Source organism: Mus caroli, chromosome 4 (genome assembly GCF_900094665.2).
Source record: "Mus caroli chromosome 4, CAROLI_EIJ_v1.1, whole genome shotgun sequence".
NCBI classification, from domain to species: domain Eukaryota; kingdom Metazoa; phylum Chordata; class Mammalia; order Rodentia; family Muridae; genus Mus; species Mus caroli.
Genome location: NC_034573.1, coordinates 127,949,299 through 127,972,544, shown reverse-complemented (window position 1 = coordinate 127,972,544; position 23,246 = coordinate 127,949,299). Strand labels below are relative to the sequence as shown.

The window sequence follows — 23,246 nt, the reverse complement described above, 5'->3', positions numbered from 1 at the left end:
GTGACACACGGTGACACACTGCAGCTTCTACAGCAAGATTCTCTCTCTCTCTCTCTCTCTCTCTCTCTCTCTCTCTCTCTCTCTCTCTCTCTCTCTCGGGAGGTTGCAAGGGTGGATGACTGATGACTGATATAAATGGATGGGGAGATGGGTGGGAGGGATTGTGGAACATGATGTGGAATTCAGAAAGAATCAATACAAAGTTACAAAAAAAAGAAACGTTCCTCCAGGTTCTCCTCCTTGTCTTTCTCACCTCCTAGTAGGGGGTCTCCCACCATCTTGTCTGTCACCTACTGCCACACCCTGCCCTGTGACCATGCCTAGAAGCTGGCAGGCTTATAATTGCTCTCCCTAAATGTGAAGAGAATTTTGAGGTCTCCTCTCACGCCCCTGTCTTGTGATTTGTCCCAAGCAGAAGACAAAGGGTGTGACAGGGCTACAGGAGGTCCCCGGCAGTGCCTTAGGCCCACCAGGACTTCCTGCAGCCCTTGTCCTACCTGCACACCCTGCCTCTGCTCCTTTAAGACAGTGGCCTCCAATGCTGCTAGCTACAGAAGGCCTCCCTCCTAGTCACATTGCCTATACACCGTGTGGCAGTCCTCTCTGTTTAAACATTGCTCAGCCACGGGGCCACCTGCCTAGGGAGGGTGAAAGCCAAACAGCTAGGTCAGGCACTTGGAAGGCCAGGCAGGTACTCACAGTCCTGTGGACGACACTGTCAGCCACAGCCACATCAGCTTCTGACTTGAGGCAGGTACTCACAGTCCTGAGGGCGACATTGTCATCCACATCAACTTCTGACTTGGTGTCGCTGGGCTCCAGCAGGTCAGTCGAGGATGGCTGCTTGTGGGGAGAAATGGGGGAGGAAAAGAAGGGATGCTTTGAGTCAGAAATCCCTCTACCCTGACGCCCACTGCACCTTGCCTCTCCTCTGCCTGCTGCTCGGGTAAAGAGGTGACAGGGAGAGGGCAGGCACAGGCGAGCGTCTATGGTGTCCCAGGATGTGTTCTGTGTTATCTCGGGCAGAGCACATGTTGGAACCTCTACTGTTCAGAGGCAGAAACGGTGGCCTAGAGAGGCAAGTGGCCGATGTTCCATCATGAAATAGGAGCTGGGATTCCAAAGGCCTGTGCTATTACGTGTGTGCGCCTCTGTGCACCCATGTGCTCACATGAGAAATACAGAAACATAGGGAGAAAAAAGAGGAACATTTTCTTAAAACAGGAAGAGAACTGAAACTGGTCAGAAAGGGACAGGGGAGGCACCCCAAGCCCTGTGGTCTTGAAAAGGAGCCCCAGGCTCCTCAGGTCTCTTAGGCTGGGAGGTCAAGATGGCTGCAGTAACTCAGCAACCCACCCTCTTCTCCACACACAGGTGCCCTGCCAAGGGAACAGGTACCCATCTAACATAACCAGGCTTCCTTCATCCCAGGTTTCCCTGTGTGTGTCTGACCACAGGACGGCAGGGTCCCCAAACAGGTCACGGGGGACAGAAGAGGACAGTGCTGAGCGGCAGAGGCTGCAGTCCCTATGCTCACAGCCCATCCTGCCTGCTCCCTAGAACATTTGCTACCTGCTCAGGGATCTGGGGGACGACGGTATGGGATGAGTCCGTCATGGCCACAGTAGAGGACAGTCTGGCCAGCTTGGCCTCCACTTCAGCAAAAGGATCCTGCAGGCTTGCCAGTATCCGCAGGGGCTCCAGCAATGGCTCCTGGACATAGCGCTCTGCCTCCAGTGGAGATGCAGCAGCCTCCTGGCTGCCGAGATACTCCTCAGGAAGGTACCTGCTCTCGGCCGCAGCCATGGAGAACTCCATGTTGGAAAACTCCTCCGGCCCAGGGAAGGCCTCTGATGTGGCGGAGTCTTCGAGAGTGGATAACTCATTGGACTCATAGGAAAACTCGGACCTGGAGGTCTCCATGTGGGGTTCCTCGAAAGCGAGGGGCGCTTGGCTCTTGGTGACCTCGCCATTGGGCGGCATGTCGGGCATGGAGAGGATGGTGGGTTTCACCGCAGTCTCATACTGCAAAGGAGGTGAGTACTCGGGCCCGCTGGCTAACTCGGCCCTGGACATGACCTCCGTCTTACACAGGACTTCCGCCTTGAGAATGGCCTCTGTAGCAAACAAGAGTGTCTCGCAGTCTCCCAAGGGGAAGGTGGCCCTCCACCCACTGTGTCTCAAAGACCACCTTAAGCCAGAACCCTGAAGATGCCCAGAGCCCAGCTACAGTTCCCATCCATCCATTCATCCCTACCCTATGGCCTCCTTGCCAGGGCCTGACCCTGCCCTCACCCCCTCTTCCAGGAAGCCACCCCTGAGTAGCACTGGTGCTTCCCCATCCTCTAACCCCTCACCCACTGATGGCCGGGCTCTCACCATCCTGCCTGGCATGGCTCTTCCATGTGAGCAGGGTACCCTACATGTCTCACTACCTCCCAAGGCTGAGGTCCCCTAAAATCTGACCATTCGGCTAAGACCCCCAGATCCTCCTCTAGTGCCACACCAGGGCTCTTGTCCACCAATTCTTCCAGATGCCCTGGAAGAAATGAATGCTGGCTGCATGTTAGAGCTCCAGAAACCAGAGACCTCAGAGAGGGAGGCGTGATATGCAAACTGGAGGGCTGTGTGAGGCTGGAGATGCAGAAGATGCAGGAGATGCTGGGGATGCAAGAGATGCTGGGGATGCAGGAGATGCTGGAAGCCATGTTTCCCTCCTCCTCAGGGTGTCTGTGAGAGTAGGGTCTCTCTTCCTCAATTGGACAGCCTTTGCTCCCAGTTCACACTTCTAGAATCTCTCTTACATTCTAGTTACATCATTTCCTTCTCCTCCCCTCCCCTCCCCTCTCTCCCTTTCCTTTTTCTTTCATGTTCTTTCTTTCTTTTTTTTTTTTTTCTCTTCAAGGCAGGGTTTCTCTGTGTAGCCCTGGCTATCCTGGAACTCACTCTGCAGACCAGGCTGGCCTCGAACTCACAGATCTGCCTGCCACTTGCTCCCGAGTGCTGGGATTAAAGGCGAGCCTCACCATCACCAAACGTCATCCATTTCTTCATCACTTGTGTCCTGCACTCCCCTAACGGGGTCCAGGTTCCTTGTGCTACACTCAGCATACCCAGAGCCTCTCCTTGGCCTCAATTCCTTCACCTGCTTTCTGAGGATCCAGAGTCTCTAACCTTACCAAATACAGGGAAGGTTTTAAGTAAAGCCCCCCCTCCCCCACAGCTCCAGGCACACACCCCTGCCAGCCATCAGCACCGACCACACACCCAGCCCGGCTCTGCCAGTCCCATGGGAACAGCAGGAAGCTGGCTCCCAGCAGCATGGGTCGTTGAATTATACATCCTGGAAACTTCCACACAAGTAAACGCGCCTGCTAACGACTCGATCCTCACAGGATGCGGTTGCCTTGGTAGCAGACAGGCTGAACAGTAAGCGACTAGCAAATGCAGACACTTGGGACAAGAACTGACCTCTCGAGCATAGGATCCTTTCTTCCTCTAGTAAGCCCATAGATAGCCCAGCTTGGAGACAGGGCACCAGAGACAGTGCCGTGTGACTGACTGCCTAGATTCCAATCCTGACTCCATTTCCCCAGTTACATGGCCAAAGGTCAGTTACCTATTGTCTGAGTCTATTTCTTCATCTACAGGTGGAGGGTAACCGTGGGATCTGTCTGGCTGGATTATTATATAAATGAGAGAGACCGGAGCCTACCATGCAGGGACCTTTCACCCATCTGTAAGGGAAACAGGAAGTGGGCTCCCACGCCGCCCCAGGGCAGAGCGCACCTGTCTCCTTCTCCTTTCGCAGATTCTCCTGCAGTGTGGACAGCTTCACGTCATACGAGTTACGCATGGCAGTAATGTCCTCCTGCAGCCGGACCCGAGACTCTTGCTCTGCCTCGTAGTCAGCCTTCAGGCGGGCCAGGCGCTCCTCATACTCCTGGGGTGGAAGGGGACACAGCGGTGGCGAGTCACCCCTACTCAGAACCGGCCTTCACAACTTGACCTCCAGTTCTGGATACTCAGACAACGCAGGGGAGAATGAGGTGAAAGTCCCTGTGTCACATGGGGGTGACAGTTCTCTGGTGACAGCCCTCTGTCGGTTCTCTGTGCAGTCTTGATGGACGGACGCTTTCCACGAATGTTTCCATGTAATTCTTCACACTGCACAATGCCATGAACGCCTTCCCTCTTCTAACCCGTGTTTCCACCTGTGGTACTCAAGCCATTGGTAACAATCTCTGTCTCTGTCTGTCTCTGTCTCTGTCTCCTCTCTCCCTCTCTCCCTCTCTCCCTCTCTGTTTTTCAAGACAGGGCTTCTCTGTGGAACTTACTCTGTAGACCAGGCTGGTGTCAAACTCACAGAGATTCCCCTGCCTCTGCCTCCCAAGTGCTGGGATTAAAACGTGCGCTGCCACCACCCGCTTCCCTCTCCATCTCTGCTGTCATCACTGGCTCCTGTCTCAGTAGCAACCCGCTTGGCCCCACATCTACTCCTGCTTCAACCTCAGCAAAACCCCACATTGCTGCTACCTGCCGAATAACATTACATTCTCTGCTTAGGGTGGGTGGTTCCCAGGATGGGTTGGCTCCCAGGTTCATGGGTGACTCCCAGGTTCATGGGTAGTCTAAACTCCTTGATTGAACCCGAGTCCCCATGTGATAGAATCCTGCTAGCCCTTGGACATCCTGTTTTCATTCTTCTTATTATTATTATTGTTTTACGTTATTTTAAGTGTATGGGTGTGGGTAGATCTGTGCACTATGTACATGAGCCAGAAAAGGGTGCTGGATGCCCTGGCATTGGAATCACAGATGGTATGAACCACTTTGGAGGCCCTGGGAATCGAACCCTGGTTCCCTGGGACAATAACTAGTACCCGTAACCACTGAGCCATCACCCCAGCTCCTTCTTTTAAAATTAAGAACAAGTTTTTGTTGTTGTGTTGTTTTTCTCTGTGCTGAGCATGGAACCCAGGTCTTCATGCAAGGTGGGCATAATGGTTGCCAACTTGACTTGGGATGCTCAGCTTTAACTGTCACCTTGACACAACCTAGACTCACCTGGGAAGAGTCTCAGTGAGGGACTGTCTACCCTGGGTTGTCTTGTGGTCTTGTCTATGGAGGATTATCTTGAAGATGTTACTTGATGCAGCCCACTGTGGGTGGCACCATTCCCTAGGCAGGAAGACCTGAATGTCTAAGCGTAATCAAGCTGGGCAAAGCAAGCAAGTGTGCATGCGCTCACAGCTCTCTGCTCCTGACTGTGGATGGGATATGACAGCTGTTTAAGGTTCCAGCCTTGACTTCTGCAAAATGATGGGCTGGAACCTGGAATCATGAGCTAGAATCAACCCTTTCTCCCATAAGCTGCTCTCTGTCAGAATATTTTCTCACAACAACAGAAATGAAATTAGGACAGCTGCCAACCTGAACGGACTGAGAAGCACCCATGTTAGTGAGGAGACACACCTCTGCCTGTGACGATGCTCCCAGACAGGTCCAAGGAACAGGGGAATGCCTGCCCTGACGATGGACCACACCATCCCATAAGTGAACCACCAGATGGTTCACTTTGAAAGTTGTCTGTGTCAGTGTCACAGTGAGGGAGAGGCTAAGCAAGGGCAGAGCTCAGAGTGTGGACTCTCAGCCCTGTTCCGTTGTGTTTATGTTTTATTATTACTACCACTACCTATTGTTGTTGTTGTCGTTGTTATTGTTAATTTATTATTATTATAGCACATCTGGGTTTCTGGTAACTTGCTTTACCCAGAAACGCCTACTTCTCTCCTGCCTCAGTGGTTCTACCCTGCTCCCTGGCAAGTTCATGCTCAGGGCTAATAGAGGCTTCCTTACTAACTTGGCCACTCTCCACCATTCATCTTTTCTGCTTCCATTGGTCTGTTTAGAGAGTTGCTGTTGGGCGTCAGCGGTGTCACCAGCATGTACGCACCCTGAGGACTATCCAGTGCATCTTCAGGGTCACAGGCAGGGCCACTAAGGCTCTCTGACAGCACCAGCTCAGCCCCCCACGTGTTGTCCCCTCACCTCCTCTCACCCATTTCCTTACTCCTTGGAGAGCCCCAGCCTAGCACTGGATCAGTCTTTGGCCTGCTTAGCCCCTCACCTCTGCAGTCCCCACTGCTTCTTCTCAGCACAGCCCCTGACTCTGTGAGTGACATCAACCCATCCACCTGGACCTTAACCAAAACCACAAAACCTACATGTGCACGCATGCACAGATATGCACACGCATCTGCTTGGGCACACCAAGGCACGTGTACCCACTCACTGCAGTGCTGCCTCCTTTTTTTGTTTGTGTTTTTTTGTTTTTTTGTTTTTGTTTTTTTGAGACAGTGTTTCTCTGTGTAGCCCTGGCTGTCCTGGAACTCACTCTGTAGACCAGGCTGGCCTCAAACTCAGAAATCTGCCTGCCTCTGCCTCCCGAGTACTGGTATTAAAGGCGTGCGCCACCACGCCCGGCTAGTCCTGCCTTCCAATCTCACTATTAAATGGGGGTGAGGTGGGGTGGGGCTAAATTGCAGGATGCCTGTTTGTGTAGCCAAGTTTTTACCTGCCCTGCCTGTCCTGCAGGCTACAGAAGTTCCCTCCATGGCCTTTACATACTAAATCCCTTGTCTTACTCTGTCCTGGGCCATTGCTGGCAGTTCTATGTCTTGGCTCTTTCTGTGTCTAAAGCAACCCGCACCCCCAGGGTTGTGTGGCTTCCAGCTATGGCCCCAGTCCCAAACAGGCACTCAGCTCGTGCTTGCTATGGGAAGATGAGGCTGGAGCACAAGCCCTGACCCCTGCTTCTGTGTAATGTTCATGGATGAGAGGGGACCTTGGTTTTTGTCCTTGTTATAGCCGGTTCAAAACAACAGGAAGGCTGCATCATGGTGGATGTCCTACAGATAACGAAATGTTGGCCCAGAGAGCTCAAACCATTTGCCAGCCACGGAGCCTGCCAGAACAGGACTTATACAATGGAAAACCAGATAACCCTGGGAACCCTCCAGTCCAAACCTCCCCATTCTGACTGGAGGCTGAAGCCCGGAGCCATGGCATGAGCTCACTCACAGCAGAGCTGCCTCCATGAAGAGCCCCCTTTGTCCACACAGGGGCTTCATTTTAAGGTCTATCCTAGAATACAGTTCTCAGCACACAGTAGGCACTCAGAGAGTACAACTCAGAAGAGAAAGATGCACAGGAGGATGGAAGGGAAGCGAGGGAGACATTTTCACCTCCCATAGCCTATACCATCCTCTAGGGGGAGACATCCACACCGCTGATGGCTTACACTGTCCACTAGGGGGAGACATCCACACCTCTGATACCGTCCTCTAAGTTATAGGCAGGAGAGGCAGGCAATGCCTATCTATCACTTTCACTTGGTAGCTAACAAGAGACTGTCTGTCCAGAGTGGGGTGTGTTCTCCTTGGAGACCACTAGGGGAGCCAACATTCAACCAGACCACAAGGAAGCCTATGTAGAGGGTTCCATTCTAGTATTATCCGGTTCTCCCCTCCCCTGAGGTTCTGTGACCCAAATCTACTAGGCATTATAGGATTCCACAGCCACTCCAAGTCATTTGGTGTGGCTCCTGGTCACTGCTACCTGCAGAGAGCCAACACTCCTAACACAGGAAGGGCTGCTACCCTAGTGGGATGCTGACAAGCTTAGTCCTCCCCAGGGGGTCTCTTCTTTTGTCTTTGGTTTGTTTTGTATTGTTGGTGTTTGTTCTTCATTTTGTTTTTGTTTGGTTTTGTTGTTCAATATAGGGTTTCTCTGTGTAGCCTTGGTTGTCTTAGAACTCACTCTGTAGACCAGGCTAGCCTTGAACTCAGAGATCTGTCTGCCTCTGCCTCTGCAGTGCTGGGACTAAAGGTATGTGCCACCACTGCTTGGCCAAAGATCTGTCTCTTCTTACTGCCATCTCCACTAAGGCATCTCCTCTAGGTTTGAGTCCTAGAGGAGGACGTGGTACCCAGACCTACCCTAGACGGTCCCAAAGGGCAGAGCTCTCAGGACTGCAGCCACCAAAGCAGGCTCCTTGTCCAACATCCTGACAAGAGTTTTGAGGTCTGGCCCCTAATTGAGATTATAACTGAGAGGCAAGGGATCCAGCTGTAGGCTTGGGAGCCAGGCTAGAGCTCCCCAAAACTGCTCCTGCCTAGTATCAGCTTTCTCCTCAGGAACAACCAGTTCCTCACAGGGACCTCTGAACACCAAGCCACCAGGCAGAGCTAGCAGGCAGTCTTCAAGTGGCAGGGGCCTCTGGAAGCCCGCAGAGCTTGGAGTTGAGAGGGAGTCCCTGTCGTGTCTCCCTATGTATGTATCCCTGGAGATCCCCTGTCATGCTGCTTCCAGGGATGCTGGGAGACACACAGGGTGAGGCCCCGGGGGCCCAGGTGAAGCTGATGCTACACTTACCCTAGGCTAAACAGGCCAAGCTGCTCTGAGGCCCAGGCTTGGCTGCAGTGCCCAAGGCAAACAGCCTGCTTTCCACTCTGCTGTCTAGGTCAGGAACCCAAGTTCAAATCCTGGGTCCAACTCTTGTTTGGTGTTTTGTTTTGTTTTGTTTTGTTTGAGACATGGTTTCTTCATGTAGCCCTGACTGTCCTGGAACTCACTCTGTAGACCAAGCTGGCCTCGAACTCACAGAGATCCGCTTGCTTCTGCCTCTTGAGTGCTGGGATTAAAGGTGCTTACCACCGCTGCCTGGCTGGATCCAACTCTTTGATACTCCTGTGTTCCCTAAAGCTTTGGAAAAGTCTTTGAATCCCAGCTTTCTCAGAAACAAAGCAGGCACCGTGGTGCCAAGCCAATGGGAGTGAAGCAGGATGACACCCTGCAGGTACTGGCTCTCCCTAGGTTACCCGCTCCTTCACATTGGCAGCTCACTGGGGTCTCACCTCCCGGATCAACTGCTTCTCAGCCTCCGTGTCCTGCTGGACAGTAGTTGGGGACAGCAGCTTCTCCTCAGACTGGACTGGGCCTGGGGGTGTCTGAGTGGACAGCAGGGCTGGAGAGAAAGAGACAGGAGAAGCAGAGGGTGAGTACCCAGGGACCAGACATAAATGTGCCCCTCTGTAAGACGCAATCCACCAGTCACCGGAGAGTTCAGGACACTGGGGACATAGCACTAGACACCGCCACACCACCGTGCACTGCGCGCTAGGAGAGAAAAGTGAGCAAATGTGTAACGGTCACAAAGGAAGGGCAGGAGGATGCTCAGAAGCTGACAAGTGCCCCGATGCTGACCTCAGGAAGACCTCAGTGAAGAGCAGATGGAGCCGGAATCAGGGGAGAGGAGAGAGCCAGGCAGAGATGGGGGAAGAGCTTCCAGACAGAGCGGCAGAGTGGAGAGACCAGAGCAGCTCCAGACCTATGCTGGGATGTCTAGGGTGATGGGGACAGTGGACGGAGAGGAGAGGAAGGCAGGCCCTGAAAGCTTCAACATGAGTACCAGGGGGAGGGAGGGGGGAAGACCCAGGAGACCTGGGCACAGTCAGCATTGATGTCAGGGAGGGAGTGCAAAGGAGTGTATGGGAAAGAAGGTAGAGGGCAACTGGGGAGTCAGGCTTTTATATGTATATGTACGTATATGTGTACGTGTCTGTCTGTCTGTCTGTCTGTCTATGTATGTGTGTGTATATATGTGTCTGTGTATATGTATATGTGTGTATATATATGTATATATGTGTGTATGTATATGTATGTGTGTATATGTGTGTGGATGTATATATTGTATGTGTGTGGATGGATGTGTGTGTGTATATATGTATATGTGTGTGTATGCGTGTGTGTGTGTGTGTTTGGTTTTGTTGTTATTTGAGACAGTGTTTCTCTGTGTAGCCTTGGCTGTCCTGGAACTTGCTCTGCAGACCAGGTTGGCCTTAAACTGAAAGATCCACCTGCCTCTGCTTCCCAAGTGCTGGGATTAAAGGTGTGCACCACCATCCCTGGCTAACTTATTCATTTTAATTGATTTTTTTTATGTGCACGGTACCAGCATTATATATGTAAGTCCCTGCACCACTTGTATGTCTAGTACCCACAGAGGCCAGAAGAGTAAGCCAGATCCCCTGGAATTGGGGTTAGTTACAGATGGCTGTAAGCTTCCGTGTAGGTGCTGGAAATCAAACCCTGATCCTTTGGAAAAGCAGTCGGGGCTCTTAAATACTGAGTCACCTCTCCAGCCCCAAGAGTAAGGGTTTAGAGAGGAGGGTTACAGTAGAGGCCATGAGGCTGGGGCTATTCGATGGGTGGGGCAGGCCTGCCTGGAGTAGGGGCAAGAAGAGGGTGTCTGGGAGAGAAACATGAGCCCACTGAGGTAGCTACAAGAGGCAGACAGCTACGCCACAATTTGCAAAAGGGACAGGGAGAAGAAATATGCAGTAGCTCCGGAGGCAGGGGCTGAGGCCACACAATAATGGTATTGTGCACTAGGCTAGGAGTCTCACACACATGCATGGTCACCTGGAGGCTCTGCCCTTACGTGTTGTCTTCTGAGGTGCCTCCCCCCCCCCCAGCAGAAACCAAGCGGGTCACCTGACTCCATCTTGATAAAGGGCACAAGCTCCAGGGGCTAGGTGACATGCCCAAAGGTCCAGGTAAGCTATTGACTGCTGCTTGATCTCAGCACAGTACTTGGTACCAGGCCAGCCACTACTGCCCGCTGAGCATCAGGGCTCTAACCTGAGAAGGGCGCCCATTCTGCAGGGCTGTGTTAGCTGCTGGGCTGGGGACTCACTGAGGAGTTAGGACTTGACCCTCTCCTGCCATTCCTCTGCCAGTCTTGGGGATGTGGAGTCAGGACAGGGAAGAGGGAAGGGGAAAGAAAGATCCTGTTGCATGGGCCACCAGCTACCTGAGCGCCTGCCCCTCCCCCACGCTGCCCTAAGGCAGCCAGCAGAAGTCTGTGGAGTTAGACAAACTTTGTCCTAGAATCTAGCAGGGAAGTTCCTTTTTTTTTTTTTTTTTTTTTTTTTTTTTTTTTTTTTTTTTTTTGATTTTTGAGACAGGGTTTCTCTGTATAGCCCTGTCAGCTCTGTCTGTCCTGGAACTCACTTTGTAGACCAGGCTGGCCTCGAACTCAGAAATCCACCTGCCTCTGCCTCCCAAGTGCTGGATTAAAGGCGTGCGTCACCAGGGAAGATTCTTATGCCCCGGGACTCAGCTACCATACCCTCTGTGGAGCCTTTTCTCTCTGGAAGCACAGCCTTCCAGACTGGCTTGCATCCTCTGCCCCGCCCGGTGGCCGGGCTCCCTTAAAGTTTGCTCCCCCTTTGCTAGAGAGTCACAGCCTGGGTCTCAGTCACCTGTGTCCCAGTGTCCAGCCCTGGTCTACATACAAAGAAGTGCTAGGGAACTTTGGGTGGGTGGGTGGGAGGGTGGGGGGGTTGTGGGTGGAGAATAAATGAGTGGATATGTGAACAACGGGGGTGGGGGTGGAATCCCAATGGGTGAATGGATAGGAGAAGGGGGGGTGAAGCAGGGAGGGTGGGTGCTGGAAGGATGGATGGGGGGACTGGGTAGGCAATGGAGTTGGTGGGAGGGAGGAGGGGGAGGGGCGGCTGGTGGGTGGGGCAATGGGCAGATAACTGTACAGAACGGGTTCAACTGAGCCAGGCAGGCCCGAGGACCAAGGGGCTGAGACTAGACTTTCCTATGCTCACTGTTCCTAAGAGACAAAGCATCAGAACACTCTGGTGTTCCCGCAGGCCTGCCATCCAGACCCGCATTTCTATGCCTCCCAGATGAATTGCAAACGGCATCTGTGATTACGGAGCTGGGGTGGGCTGGCTGGAGGGAAGTGAGTCACCCAGATGCTAAGAACATGACGTCCCTGCCACTGAGCCAGGGAGACAATCGGGTAGACAGGTGGATGACAGATGAACAGCCTGAGGTGGGGTGTGAGCTGTGAGCTGTGAGGTGTGGGCTGTGGGCTGGTTGGAGATGCCAGCCAGCCAGTCAGCCCTAGCCAGCCCTAGCCAGCCCTCTTCCTGGGGCCAAAGGCAGACAGGGGCCATTACCATCGGGGTTTGCTGATCTGAAGGTGCCAAAGGAGAACCTGAAAGTCAGGGAAAGCAGGGACTTTTCGATGGGAAATCTTTTTGGCCCACCCTCTCCTGCTACCTCAGGCCCACCCTCTCCTGCTATCCCACCTGACAGGTTGCCAGGGCCCATCTGCTGGGCGAGGATAGCCTTTAGCCTCTTGATCTCTTCCTGGTACTCTCGAAGCAGGGCGTCCTTGGGGTCTTCATTAATGCGTGGCTTGTTCTTGATGTTCTTAGCCCTGTTGGCATAGCGCAGCGTGCTGAGGGTCTCGTCGTAATTGTTGTCCGCGGGAGACAGGCAAGCCACCATCAGAGTCTTGGTGTTGCCACCCAGTGAGTCCTGAAGTAGTCGGGTCAGCTTCGAGTCCCGGTAAGGAATGTGCTTGCAGCGCCCGTCCACCAGTGCCGAGATGACGTTGCCCAGCGCCGACAGTGACAGGTTAATTTTGGTGGCCTCCTTCAGCCTTTCCCCTGTGGCCCCAGTCTTGGATTGCCGCTCACTGCCAGCCAGGTCTACGAGGTTGAGCTTGCCTGCGCGAAGATGGTCCTTACCCCGTTCATCTGCAGACAGGCAGGCAGGGGGCAACAGCTGGGTGAGCCCCACATCTTTCTAAGATGCGGATGGCCCTCAGGACCTACACCACCCACCTGGGGATACATTTGAGCCTATCTGGAGTCTGGAAAGGAGGGGCTGCCATGGTACAGGTAAGAAGACAGAGGCTCAAGAGAGGGCATGGAACTTTCCTAGGGCCACACAGATGTCAAGGAAGGGCAGAAGGGGCTGGGCCCAGGTTCAATACACATGGCAGCTCACAACTGTCTTTATCTCCTGCTCCAGGGGATCTGACACCCACATACAGACATATATATAGGCAAAACATCAATGCTCATAAACATAAATAAATCATTTTTAAAAGAAGAAAAGGGAGGAGGAGGAAGAGAAGAGGAAGAGGAGGAAGGAGAGAAGGAGAAGAGGAAGAAGAAGAGGAGGAAGAGGGAGGAGAGAAGAAGAGGAGGAAGAGGAGGAGGAGGGAGGAGAGAAGAAGAGGAGGAAGAGGAGGAGGAGGGAGGAGGAGGGAGAAGAGAAGGAGAAGAGGAAGAAGAAGAGGAGGAGGAAGAGGAGGAGGAAGGAGAGAAGAGGAGGAAGCCACTGCCACAAAGAGGAGAAGCAAGATAGGAACTCCGGACTGCTAGACCCCAAGGGTAAGGGCCTGTCCTCTGAGGACAGGAAGGTCTCTTTTACAAAGATTTCCTACGAGGCCAAAGGCAGAGGATGGTGAAGGGGAGATGAGGGGATCCCCAGGGAACTGCATCCTTCCATGCTTGAAGTACTGGCTTTGAAGTCCAGCCCTGCCTCTTCCTTACCGTGTTACAGGAGCACAGCCACACACCTCTCAACACACCACACACCTCTCTAATCCTCCAATGACTCCATCCACAAAGCAGGTCTAACCTTGACTGGCTCCCTACCGCGGCTGGATGTATAGGGTTAGCTGGTCACATATTCTGACCACTGCAGAGCAATTTTAAGGGGGACAGAATGTTTGCTGGCATTAGATGGCATGTGAGGGACTTGGGTCTGTAAGATCTATTTAAAAAATTAAAAAATGAGAAAAAAAAAGTGGGGCAGAATGGGACTTGTGCTGTTTTTGGAGAGTGCTCCGCAAAATGTACCAAGGTGTGTGTGTGTGTGTGTGTGTGTGTGTGTGTGTGTGTGTGTGTGTGTGTTGTGCTTTCCCAGGGCACACTAGGTCTAGCCTGAGCAAATGAGTCTCAGAGCAGAAACAGCCTTGTGCACAAAGCAGTGCAGCATCATTTGCAGCACTGCGAAACCAGACACGATATCAAAGCCTCATGGATAACAGCTTCAGATGGGGTGAGAGCAGACTGTCCTCCATCCGCCACCCAGGCACAGTCATGAAGACCTGGCAATGATTCATAGAACCAGGAGCCAGAGGAAAGGCCCTTAGCCGTGTGGCTATGTTTATGCACCAGCCTGTCCTTCAAACCTTCTGCAAAGCTCAAGAGTGCCCATGAGCCCGTCTCATCCACTAAGCCAGGCAGCTTAAGCCTCTGCCCTGGCTGCAACTATGAGGTCATGTCCCCTTCAGATGGGTATTCCTCCAGGGACACCCAGGTTGATGTCCTTTTCCCAAGCAAGCACCAGGGCGCTGCCCTGGAAACAGGTTGCTGAACGGACAGTATGGAAGGAGGTTACATGAGCCCTGGCCCTGGGGTCTCATCACGGTTATGTTCCCAGTCGGGCCAGGCTACTTCCTGCTCTATGTTCTTTACAGTTCTAATTGTGACGGAGCATTAATGGACAAGGTACTGGGAGGCCCTGGGTTCAAAACCTGGCGCTTCTACTTCATGACTGAGGTCCCCTACATGAGCAAAGCTCTTCACTTCTACATTCCCTGTGTCTAAAAGGAGGACAACACTACCTACGTCAAGGACTACTACAGACACAGTGCACAGTGGTGCAGATAAAGCTTAGGGAGCCCAGAGAGAGGGATTCCTCTCTCTCTCTCTCTCTCTCTCTCTCTCTCTCTCTCTCTCTCTCTCTCCCACACACACACACACTTTAAAGATTTGTTTTATTTATTGAATTTGCACATACACTCTATCTACATGTACACCTGCATGCCAGAAGAGGGCGTCAGATCCCATTATGGATGGTTGTGAGCCACCATGCGGTTGCTGGGATTTGAACTCAGGGCCTCTGGAAGAGCAGCCAGTGCCCTTAACCACTGAGCCATCTCTCCAGCCCTCTTTTTCCTCTTTCTCAGCAGCTCTCCCAGGAAGGATGTGAATGAACATCACTGAGAACTGTGAAAGAGGAGTCATGAGATCTGAACAGCACATAGACTCTTGGCCCTTGGCAGGTCCTGGGGATGGAACCCAGGGCCTGGAACAGGATGCTCAAGCACTCAAGTACTGAGCTCCGCACCCAGCCCCAGTCCTGAGACCTCAGTCTTCTTACCTGTAAAATGGGAGTGTCAGCATCTAGCTCACTCATGGGATGGTTGCAAAGAATAGATACTGTGTGCACACTGCCTGGCACACAAGAAATGCTCAGTGCTATCTACCAGTGTTGTGGTTGTGGGCATGGATCCAGGAAACAGGTCCCCACACGGGGACGACTCTGGTCTGTTTCCTTCAGGCAGGTAAGGGCATCTTTTCCCAGTCTTCTGTGGGGCTCTCCAGGCTCCAATGAGGTGAGTCCCCCTCCTATCAGGAGTGGGAACCTGGCTCAGGATGTCTGGGCCACCCTCTGCCCCCAGCCGGCCCCATACCCACGGCATAGATCTCGATGTTGATGGTAAAGATGGAGTGGGAACGGGAGGAGTCCTTATTCATCAGGGTGTAGCCAACCGCACGGTTCTTCCAGCCGGTCTCCATGACGCGCTCGCACTGGGCCACGTTGTGTACCGTGTGCATGGACAGCCCCTTGACATACACTCCCTTCTCAGGATGCTCCTTCAGCTGCAGGGAAGAGGACCAGGGAATGCTGGGATTATCAAAGGCAGGACCCTATCTGGGCCATGTGTGTCCTCTGAAACCATCCTGTAATAGGCAGGGGGCTCCCTCTGCCTCCCCACTTGTCGTAGGATCTTGGGCCAGTGACAAGCTGACCTTCAACAAGCACATCTGTAAAATGGGTATGGGATACCTATTTCATTATGCGACACTTATTTCGTGAGCATGGTGAAGATTCAGTAAAGCACACACAGCCTTCGCATGGGCTTCTGAAAGCTGATGGGGCCGACACCCAGAATGTGTCTCCTTTGTCCCAGCTACATGGCTTCTGATATCCCCTTCTGCTGATACCACCAGAACAATGGAAATGTTGCCAGACTCCTGAATGGCGGCAGGTGGAGGGTCGGTCGTTTGCTGCTCAAGCCCACGAGGCTCTCAGCGCAGCCCTCCAAAACGGCAGTGAGCTGCATATGCCACAGGTCCCTGCTCGCTTCCCGGGCAACCAAGGAGCTCTGTTGCCTATGCTAAACAATGAAACGTAGCATTCCTCATGAGGAAAGACAGTCACACCGGCAAGAGCAGCGGGAAGGGCTGGGTACGGGAAGGCGTGTCTGCAGTCTCAGCCCTTGGGAGGCAGAGAGGCAGAATTACTACAAATTCGAGGCCAGCCTGGGCTACACAGCAAGGCTGCATCTCAGGTGAGAGGGGAGGGAGAGCAGAGTTATGGGTTCTTTTTTTTGGGGGGGGGGATTCAAGATAGGGTGGCCATACTGGTTGGAGGTTAGAAGGCTTAGCTGTCTGCTCTAATGGTCCCAGGAGGGGGACAGGTTCCCTGCTGTGCACCAGTCAGTTGGGTGCAGAGGCTAGCTCCACCTGTTTAGGTGTGAAGTCCTAAAGGCTCTGTGGGACAGTAAGCAAGCAAGGCACGGAAAGGTTAAATGGCTTTCTGAAAACCAACCAGGTACTAGTGTGTCACAGTGACAGAAGGCTTCAGGAACCGAATAAAGAGGGTCAGAGAGGACAGGCACGAAGGACCCAGTCCTGCAAACAGGGCTGGGTGGCATTTTTAGGGCCAGAAAGCAGACTCCATGGATCCTACTTCGCTCCCAGAACCTAGAACCCAGTTTGGGGCATCAGGCAGTATCGGGTCATCCTCAGAAAGAGCATATTGGGGCTGGAGAGATAACCGGAAGTTAAGAGCACCTGATCTTGAAGAAGACTGGGGTTCAATTCCTAGTACCCACAACCATCCATAGCTCCAGTCCCCAACACCCTCTTCTGACCTCTGGAGGAACTGGACATGCGCAGTGCACATACAAACATCACACACACATACAGGCAAAACACTCAGACTCGTAGAATAGTAAGTTCATCTCAAAAGGTTTGTTAAGAGCATATTTAGGTCTGGAGAGATGGCTCAGCAGTTAAGAGCACTGACTGCTCTTCCAAAGGTCCTGAGTTCAAATCCCAGCAACCACATGGTGGCTCACAACCATCAGTACAGCTACAGTGTACTCATATACATTAAATAAATAAATATATATATATATTTTTTTAAAGAGCATATTTAGCTAGGCATGGTAGTGTACACCTTTAATCCCAGCAGTTGGAAGGCAGGGGCAAGTGTGGATTTAGCCACTTTCCTGTTTATTCAACAGGACTCAGTCTCGAAACCCTGCTAGGTGAGGGACATCAGCTAGCCTCTGTGAAATGGGGACAAAACCCCACTTCTATGCAACTATGGCACTTAAGAAGGAAATGGACCTGTGGTGCGCCTTGGGGGTTCAGTGGACGCAGGTCACGAGGAGGACGGGGATGCTGCCTCTGGCCTGAGGAATTTCAGAAGGTGAAACAGTCCCCCATCTCTGACACCCTCAGGCTCCTCCCCACCACTCCTATCCTCACACTCTGCCAACACTGGTCCTGGGGAGGTGCCGTTCCTCGGCACAGGAACGGCACATCCTATTCCTGCCAGCTATACATCCTATTCCTCAGTAGCTGCTCATCTAGGCTTTAAGAAACCAGAGCCAGGTCTCCATGGTAACCAGCTGTGCTCCAGCAAGGATGTAGAGGGACAGAGGCGCACAGCCATGGCTAGGGTCCAGTCAAGAGGGAAAGTCCCTATGTTCTTCCCCCACACATAGGCTGAGGCTCCCACAAGACCCACTCCACCATGATCTATTGGATGGAGATCTGGGGTGGTATTTGTATTGACCTGGGGGTGGGGAGGAGTGTTGGCTTCCCTGACTAAATAACTCAGGCTTATTATACAGTGTACTGGGCTCTGTGTTAAACACAGCTAACAGCCTGTGCTGTGAAGCCTCTTGGGTTCTCCTTGGGTTATGCAAAGGTGCCTGAATCACAGAACACGAGAAGAGGATTCTCCTCCCACTCTTACATGGAAACCATCTGCCTGTCACCCACGAAGCAGCATATCAAAGGTCTGGAGCCCACGGGTGCACACCACTGAGCATTCTGCCATCTGCAGCCCCCGAAGCAGTGGGCTCACTAAGTAAGCTCCTCCCCCATCCCAGGGTCCAGGTTAGCCAGGAAGGGACAGAGTCCCCATGGCACCCACTCAAGGAGGTGGAAGGTCTGTGAGACCACAGGACTATGACCCCGAGGCTCCCCCTCTGGAGCTACCAGTGCTCACCCAACTCCTCTGCCTGTTTCTCTGGCTGAGGGTGAGTCATGACTTAGAGGCTCTTTTTTTTTTTTTTTTTTTTTGACTTTTTTTTGACTTAGAGGCTCTTAACACCCTCTTTGGTGAGGGGGATGCTGCTGGTTATTGTTAAAAGGTTCCTGGCAGGGAGGGCAAAGAGCTGTGCTATGTCAGCTGCGGGGAGGATGGGCAGGGGCTTGAGTAGATGGTTGGAGATTGAAGAGAGGAGAAGGGGCCAGTGCAGTGTGGGGCCTGGCCTGCTGGCACACATGGGCTCTTCTTAGTAAGTCTTTGCTGAAGACAAGTACGGAATGACTGTCCCTCCCTCTAAAGCTGGAGTCACTGGCTTCCTGGTGAACCCTCGTGGGGCAGGCTTGGTTAGATCAGTAGTAGCACGGCTAGAGGGATAAGCCAGAGGTAGCCCAGCAGAGTTGAAGGCAGCATCTCTCACTGGCCTCTCCTCCCTGGACCAGGCCACTGGCTTGTAAGAGCTCCAGGTAGGAGCAAGACCAGTACCTCTGGCTGGAGACTAAGGCCAAAGGGTCCCAGCTGGATGGGATTCCACACCCTCTCACTGGTTTCTGGTCCTGGCAGGATTTATTTATGTATATTCTCATAGTGTCTGTCTGTCTCTCTCCTTCCCTCCCCCTCTTTTCTCTCCCTCCCTCCTTCTCTAGATTTTCTTCTTCCTTCCTTCCTTCCTTCCTTCCTTCCTTCCTTCCTTCCTTCCTTCCTTCCTTCTTTTTTTTCTTTGACAGTCTCCCTCTGTATCCCAGATTGGCTTAAAACTTGCAATCCCCCTGTCTCAGTGTGCCCACTGCTGGGATTATAGGCTGTGCCATTAAGCCAGGTCTGGCAGGTTTCTTGATCCCAGTGGGTGGCTGAAACAGCCATGCAAGTTCTGCAAGCATCTAGCTTTGCTCCTGATGTTAGGAAGCAACACTCCTCCATCCTGAACCCTGTCTTCAAGGGGACTGAGGACAAATTATGAAATGTGCTCGAGGCACTGAGGAAGCCAAACTTAATCTTCACCACGAGTGGTTCTTCTATCCTTGACTCTAATGCCCCCCTAGGGGATCCACCTGATACCCTCCCCCCATTTTTCCTGGGCTTTCTCTAATCCCTAACAGCTTGAAATAGCTCGAATCCTGACCACCTACTAGGTGCCAGCACTCTGCTGAGGGGCCTGGCCTATTTACTGTCTTCAACCTCCAATACCCCCTTTCAGTTTTGTTTGTTTTGAGACAAGAGTTTCTCTGTGTAGCCCTGGTTGTCTCTGAAACCTGCTCTGTAGACCAGGATGGCCTTGAACTCAAAGAGATCCACCTGTCTCTGCCTCCTGAGTGCTGGGATTAAAGGTGTGTTCTACCACTGTCCGGCTGTAATACCCCTTCTTTCAAAGTAGACCAAGATGATGGAATCCTAGCCGTAAAAACATCACTTCCATAAGGTGTCTGAAGTTCAAAACCTTGAGTTAGGGAGATGTGGGTTCAAGTCCAGACTCAGCCACTTGGTGCACTGTAAAACCTAGACACGTTGAAGCTCTCTTCAGCCTCCTTTCCACACTGGGAAACTACAGATGACAACATCTGCCACCAAGGTGAAGTGGGGTAATGTGGCTAAAGAGTCAGTAAATATTAAGTGCTTAGTAAATACCTAATGACATCGTTTAGACCATCATTTTATACACACACACACTGCACACACAAATATTTTTTTTTGAGATAGTGTTTCTCTGTGAAGTCCTGGCCATCTTGGAACTCACTCTGTAGACCAGGCTGGCTTCAAACTCAGCAATCCACCTGCCTCTGCCCTCCCACCCCAAGTGCTGGGGCGAAAGGTGTGCGCCACGACTACTCAGCCATCATAACTTTTATCAGTGGAAGTGTTTTCTAAAACAGAAATCTATTGCAAAACTCCACCTTGTTTCAACAGAGGTGGCCTTGCCTAAGGTGAGTTCCAGCCGTTGATAGCAGTAGACGCAGTCACAGCCCCAGACAGTATGGACTCTGAGAACACTCAACGTTCAAAAGCCCCGCACTGAGTGGCCACGGTGATGTTTGTACATGATCCCAGCACTAGGGAAACTTGAGTCCACAGGATGCTGAGTCCTGGAACTGTTTGATCCTCGCCTCTCCCCCTGGACCTTCCTGCCCACCCCACATGAGATCTACACCCACCTCAAGCCTCTGCTTGGTGTCAGCGCCCAGCAGGTCATGGACGTCTTCATTGTAGATCTCCAGATAGGAAGCCCGCACTAAGAACTTGGTGTTCTCTGCACACTGCAGGAAGCAGACAGAGCTTGAAATGATGGCCGATCCTAAACCCTCCTGCTGCCCAGACCTCGACAGCTAGGGCATTATGGGAAGACACATGGACTCTTACCCGAACCCTGCCCTGTTTTCCCTGGTAAACCTTCCTTTCCGGCTCCAGGACCCTCAAGCCTCCAAGCCATGTTACAGCCATTTGTCCAATGTGCTACCTCCAAACCTCATGGGAAGGGAGATGGGAGCCTCCCTACTCAAGGGAGAAGCCAGGAGTTCCAACAAGTGACCACGGCCCTGGCTTTTGGATTGATAGGACTTTGGGGCTCCAGATATCACAGTGTACTGGCTTTGGAGCCATCACAGTTGGGAGTTGCCCAGTCTCGGGTGGAGGAGATAAGTCTACAATGCCCTTCATTCAAGACTTTGTCTTTAGTAATCGCTCAATAAATAGGGGAGCCATGACTGTGATAACCACTTCCGGCCACCACGTTCAGCGTCATCTCAACCACAAGGGATGTTAGATGAACTTCAGCATTCAAAGACAGCACCAGAGAGCATGAACAGACACCATCTTCTCAGTTTTATGTTCTTCACCCACCTTGTTTTTAGAAGGACCCGCCTGCCCCTTCTGACCCGTGCAGAGTTGAGACCAGGTCCTCACCACAATCCATAGTCCATGCCTGTGACCCTAGTTGCCCTGGCGACCATCTGTGACTCTAGCTTGATCCCTTCCCATGGGAGCCCCATACCTGAACGCTCTCAAACACGTGCTCGAAGGCTCTGGGAATGATGCCCCTCTGGCAGGGGGGATCTGGCAGTCCCTGCATGGTGAAAGACTTCCCACTGCCTGTCTGGCCATAGGCAAAAATGGTCCCATTGTAGCCCTCGGTGACACCCTGCACGAGAGGAAACCAAAGCACTGTGTCAGCCCACAGACCCTGCCTGGGTCTCCATTAAACAAGGCACCACTCTGACCTCAAACACCAGTCTGATGGGGTTAAACATTGTGCCAAGGTGGAGGGATCTAACAGCCTGTGCAAGGAAGCCAACTTGGTTCAAATCACACCTCCATGTTCGTTTTGATTCTCCATGTACTGCTGCAGAGAGAACCCAAGGTCTTGTATACGCCAGGCAAGGGCTTCACCACTGAGTCACACCCTCAGCCCCACTCCATTCTTTACCACACACACTTGGACTGGTCTTTGGCACACAGTGTACTGGCTGGTTTTTGTGTGTCAACGTGACACAAGCTGGAGTCGTCAGGGGGAAAGGAGCCTCAGTGGAGGAAAGCCTTCCTGAGATCTAGTTGTAAGGCGTTTCTCAATTAGTGATCAATGGGGAGGGCATGGCCCATTGTGGGTGGAGCCATCCCTGGGCTGGTGGTCCTGGGTTCTATAAGAAAGCAGGCTGAGCAAGCCATGGAGAGCAAGCCAGTGAGCAGCATCCGTCCATGGCCTCTGCATCAGTTCCTGCCTTCAGGTTTCTGCCCTGCTTGAATTCCTGTCCTGACCTCCTCCAGTGATAGAGTATAACCTGGAAGTGTGAGCCGAATAAACCCTTTCTTCCCCAACTTGTTTTGTAGTCATGGCATTTTCGTCGCAGCAATAGTAGAGCCTCAGTCTAGTCTGTCATAAAGGATAAGAACACAGCCCCTCCTAAAGGTGACTCATCGTATGCACTAGCCATGGCGAGGGCAGGCATGGACAGGTGCTCACTATGTCTGCCGGGAACGTTGCGGGGTAGCCAGCCACGGTGCCTCTCACCCAGGCCAGGCAGATGTACACAGGGCTGGAGGACAGCCAACAGTGAAGGGAGGGAGTGGAAGGAAGGTGTGGGAGGAAGCAGGCACAGCCTTCTGTAGAGGAGAGGCAAGGTAGAAGCGCACCTGCTGAGGAGGGGACCTGGTCAAGAGACAGGAAGAGGAGGCTGATCCAAGCCAAGGGGACACAGGAGAGTGGTTGACAGCGGCTGGTGGATCTGGGAGTGGGGTATGGGTGAGAAAGCTGGGAAGACAGACAGACAGACAGACAGAGCAGGTTCTACTTCGAAGGCCAGTCATTCTTCACTCATGCGTGTGTCTATTCACCCCGTGGGTGCTGGCTGCCTTTTCTACATCAGGAACCATGTTCTGGTTAGAGGGAGAGAGTGGAAAACAAGGTTGCCGCAGTCCCTACCCTTAGAGCTCTCGGGGCTACAGACAGCAGCCCTGTGGGACATCGGTGATGGCTAATATCGTCTACCTGATGGGATTTAAAGAGTTACCATGGAAATCAGCCACATGTCTGTGAGGGAGTATCTATCTAGGTTAGGTTAACTGAGGTGGGAAGACCCACCCTAAACATAGGCAGTGCCATCCCATGTGCTGGGGTCTCAGGCTGACTGAAGGAGAAGAGCTGAAGGGCAATGTTCCTGTCTCTCTCTGCTTCCTGACTGGAGTGTGACTCACACTCCCGCCGCTATGCTTTCCCCACTGCGCCCAACTGTCCACCCTCAAACTGTAAGCCAGACAAACCCTTTCTTCCTCAAGTTGCTTAAGTTGGTCGGGTGTTTTGTCCCAGCAAGACAGGTGAGTGATACGGCACCGTACATCAGAATACAGGCCCGGGGCTGGAGAGATGGCTCAGCGGTTAAGAGCACTGACTGCTCTTCCAAAGGTCCTGAGTTCAAATCCCAACAACCACATGGTGGCTCACAACCATCTGTAATCTGATCTGATGTCCTCTTCTGGTGTGTCTGAAGTCAGCTACAGTGTACTTACATATAATAAATAAA

The 23,246-nt window shown here is 52.5% G+C and overlaps 1 protein-coding gene across 6 annotated transcripts in view; it reads right to left on the bottom strand.

Moving 5' to 3' along the window:
- Positions 1-23,246, bottom strand: part of Kif17 (kinesin family member 17) — a 39,107-nt gene that overhangs the window by 11,395 nt on the left and 4,466 nt on the right. For 4 of the 6 annotated variants that reach the window (XM_029475720.1, XM_029475721.1, XM_029475717.1 and 1 more), the window contains exons 2-9: positions 21,224-21,370; positions 20,388-20,489; positions 15,362-15,551; positions 12,174-12,626; positions 8,919-9,028; positions 3,790-3,943; positions 1,573-2,117; positions 763-843 (exon numbers count right to left, since the gene is read on the bottom strand). In XM_029475720.1, the coding sequence (XP_029331580.1) occupies positions 763-843; positions 1,573-2,117; positions 3,790-3,943; positions 8,919-9,028; positions 12,174-12,626; positions 15,362-15,551; positions 20,388-20,489; positions 21,224-21,370 (1,782 nt within the window). The remainder of the gene's footprint in view (positions 1-762; positions 844-1,572; positions 2,118-3,789; positions 3,944-8,918; positions 9,029-12,173; positions 12,627-15,361; positions 15,552-20,387; positions 20,490-21,223; positions 21,371-23,246) is intronic. The other 2 variants (XM_029475718.1, XM_021161280.2) reach the window with 1 other exon arrangement.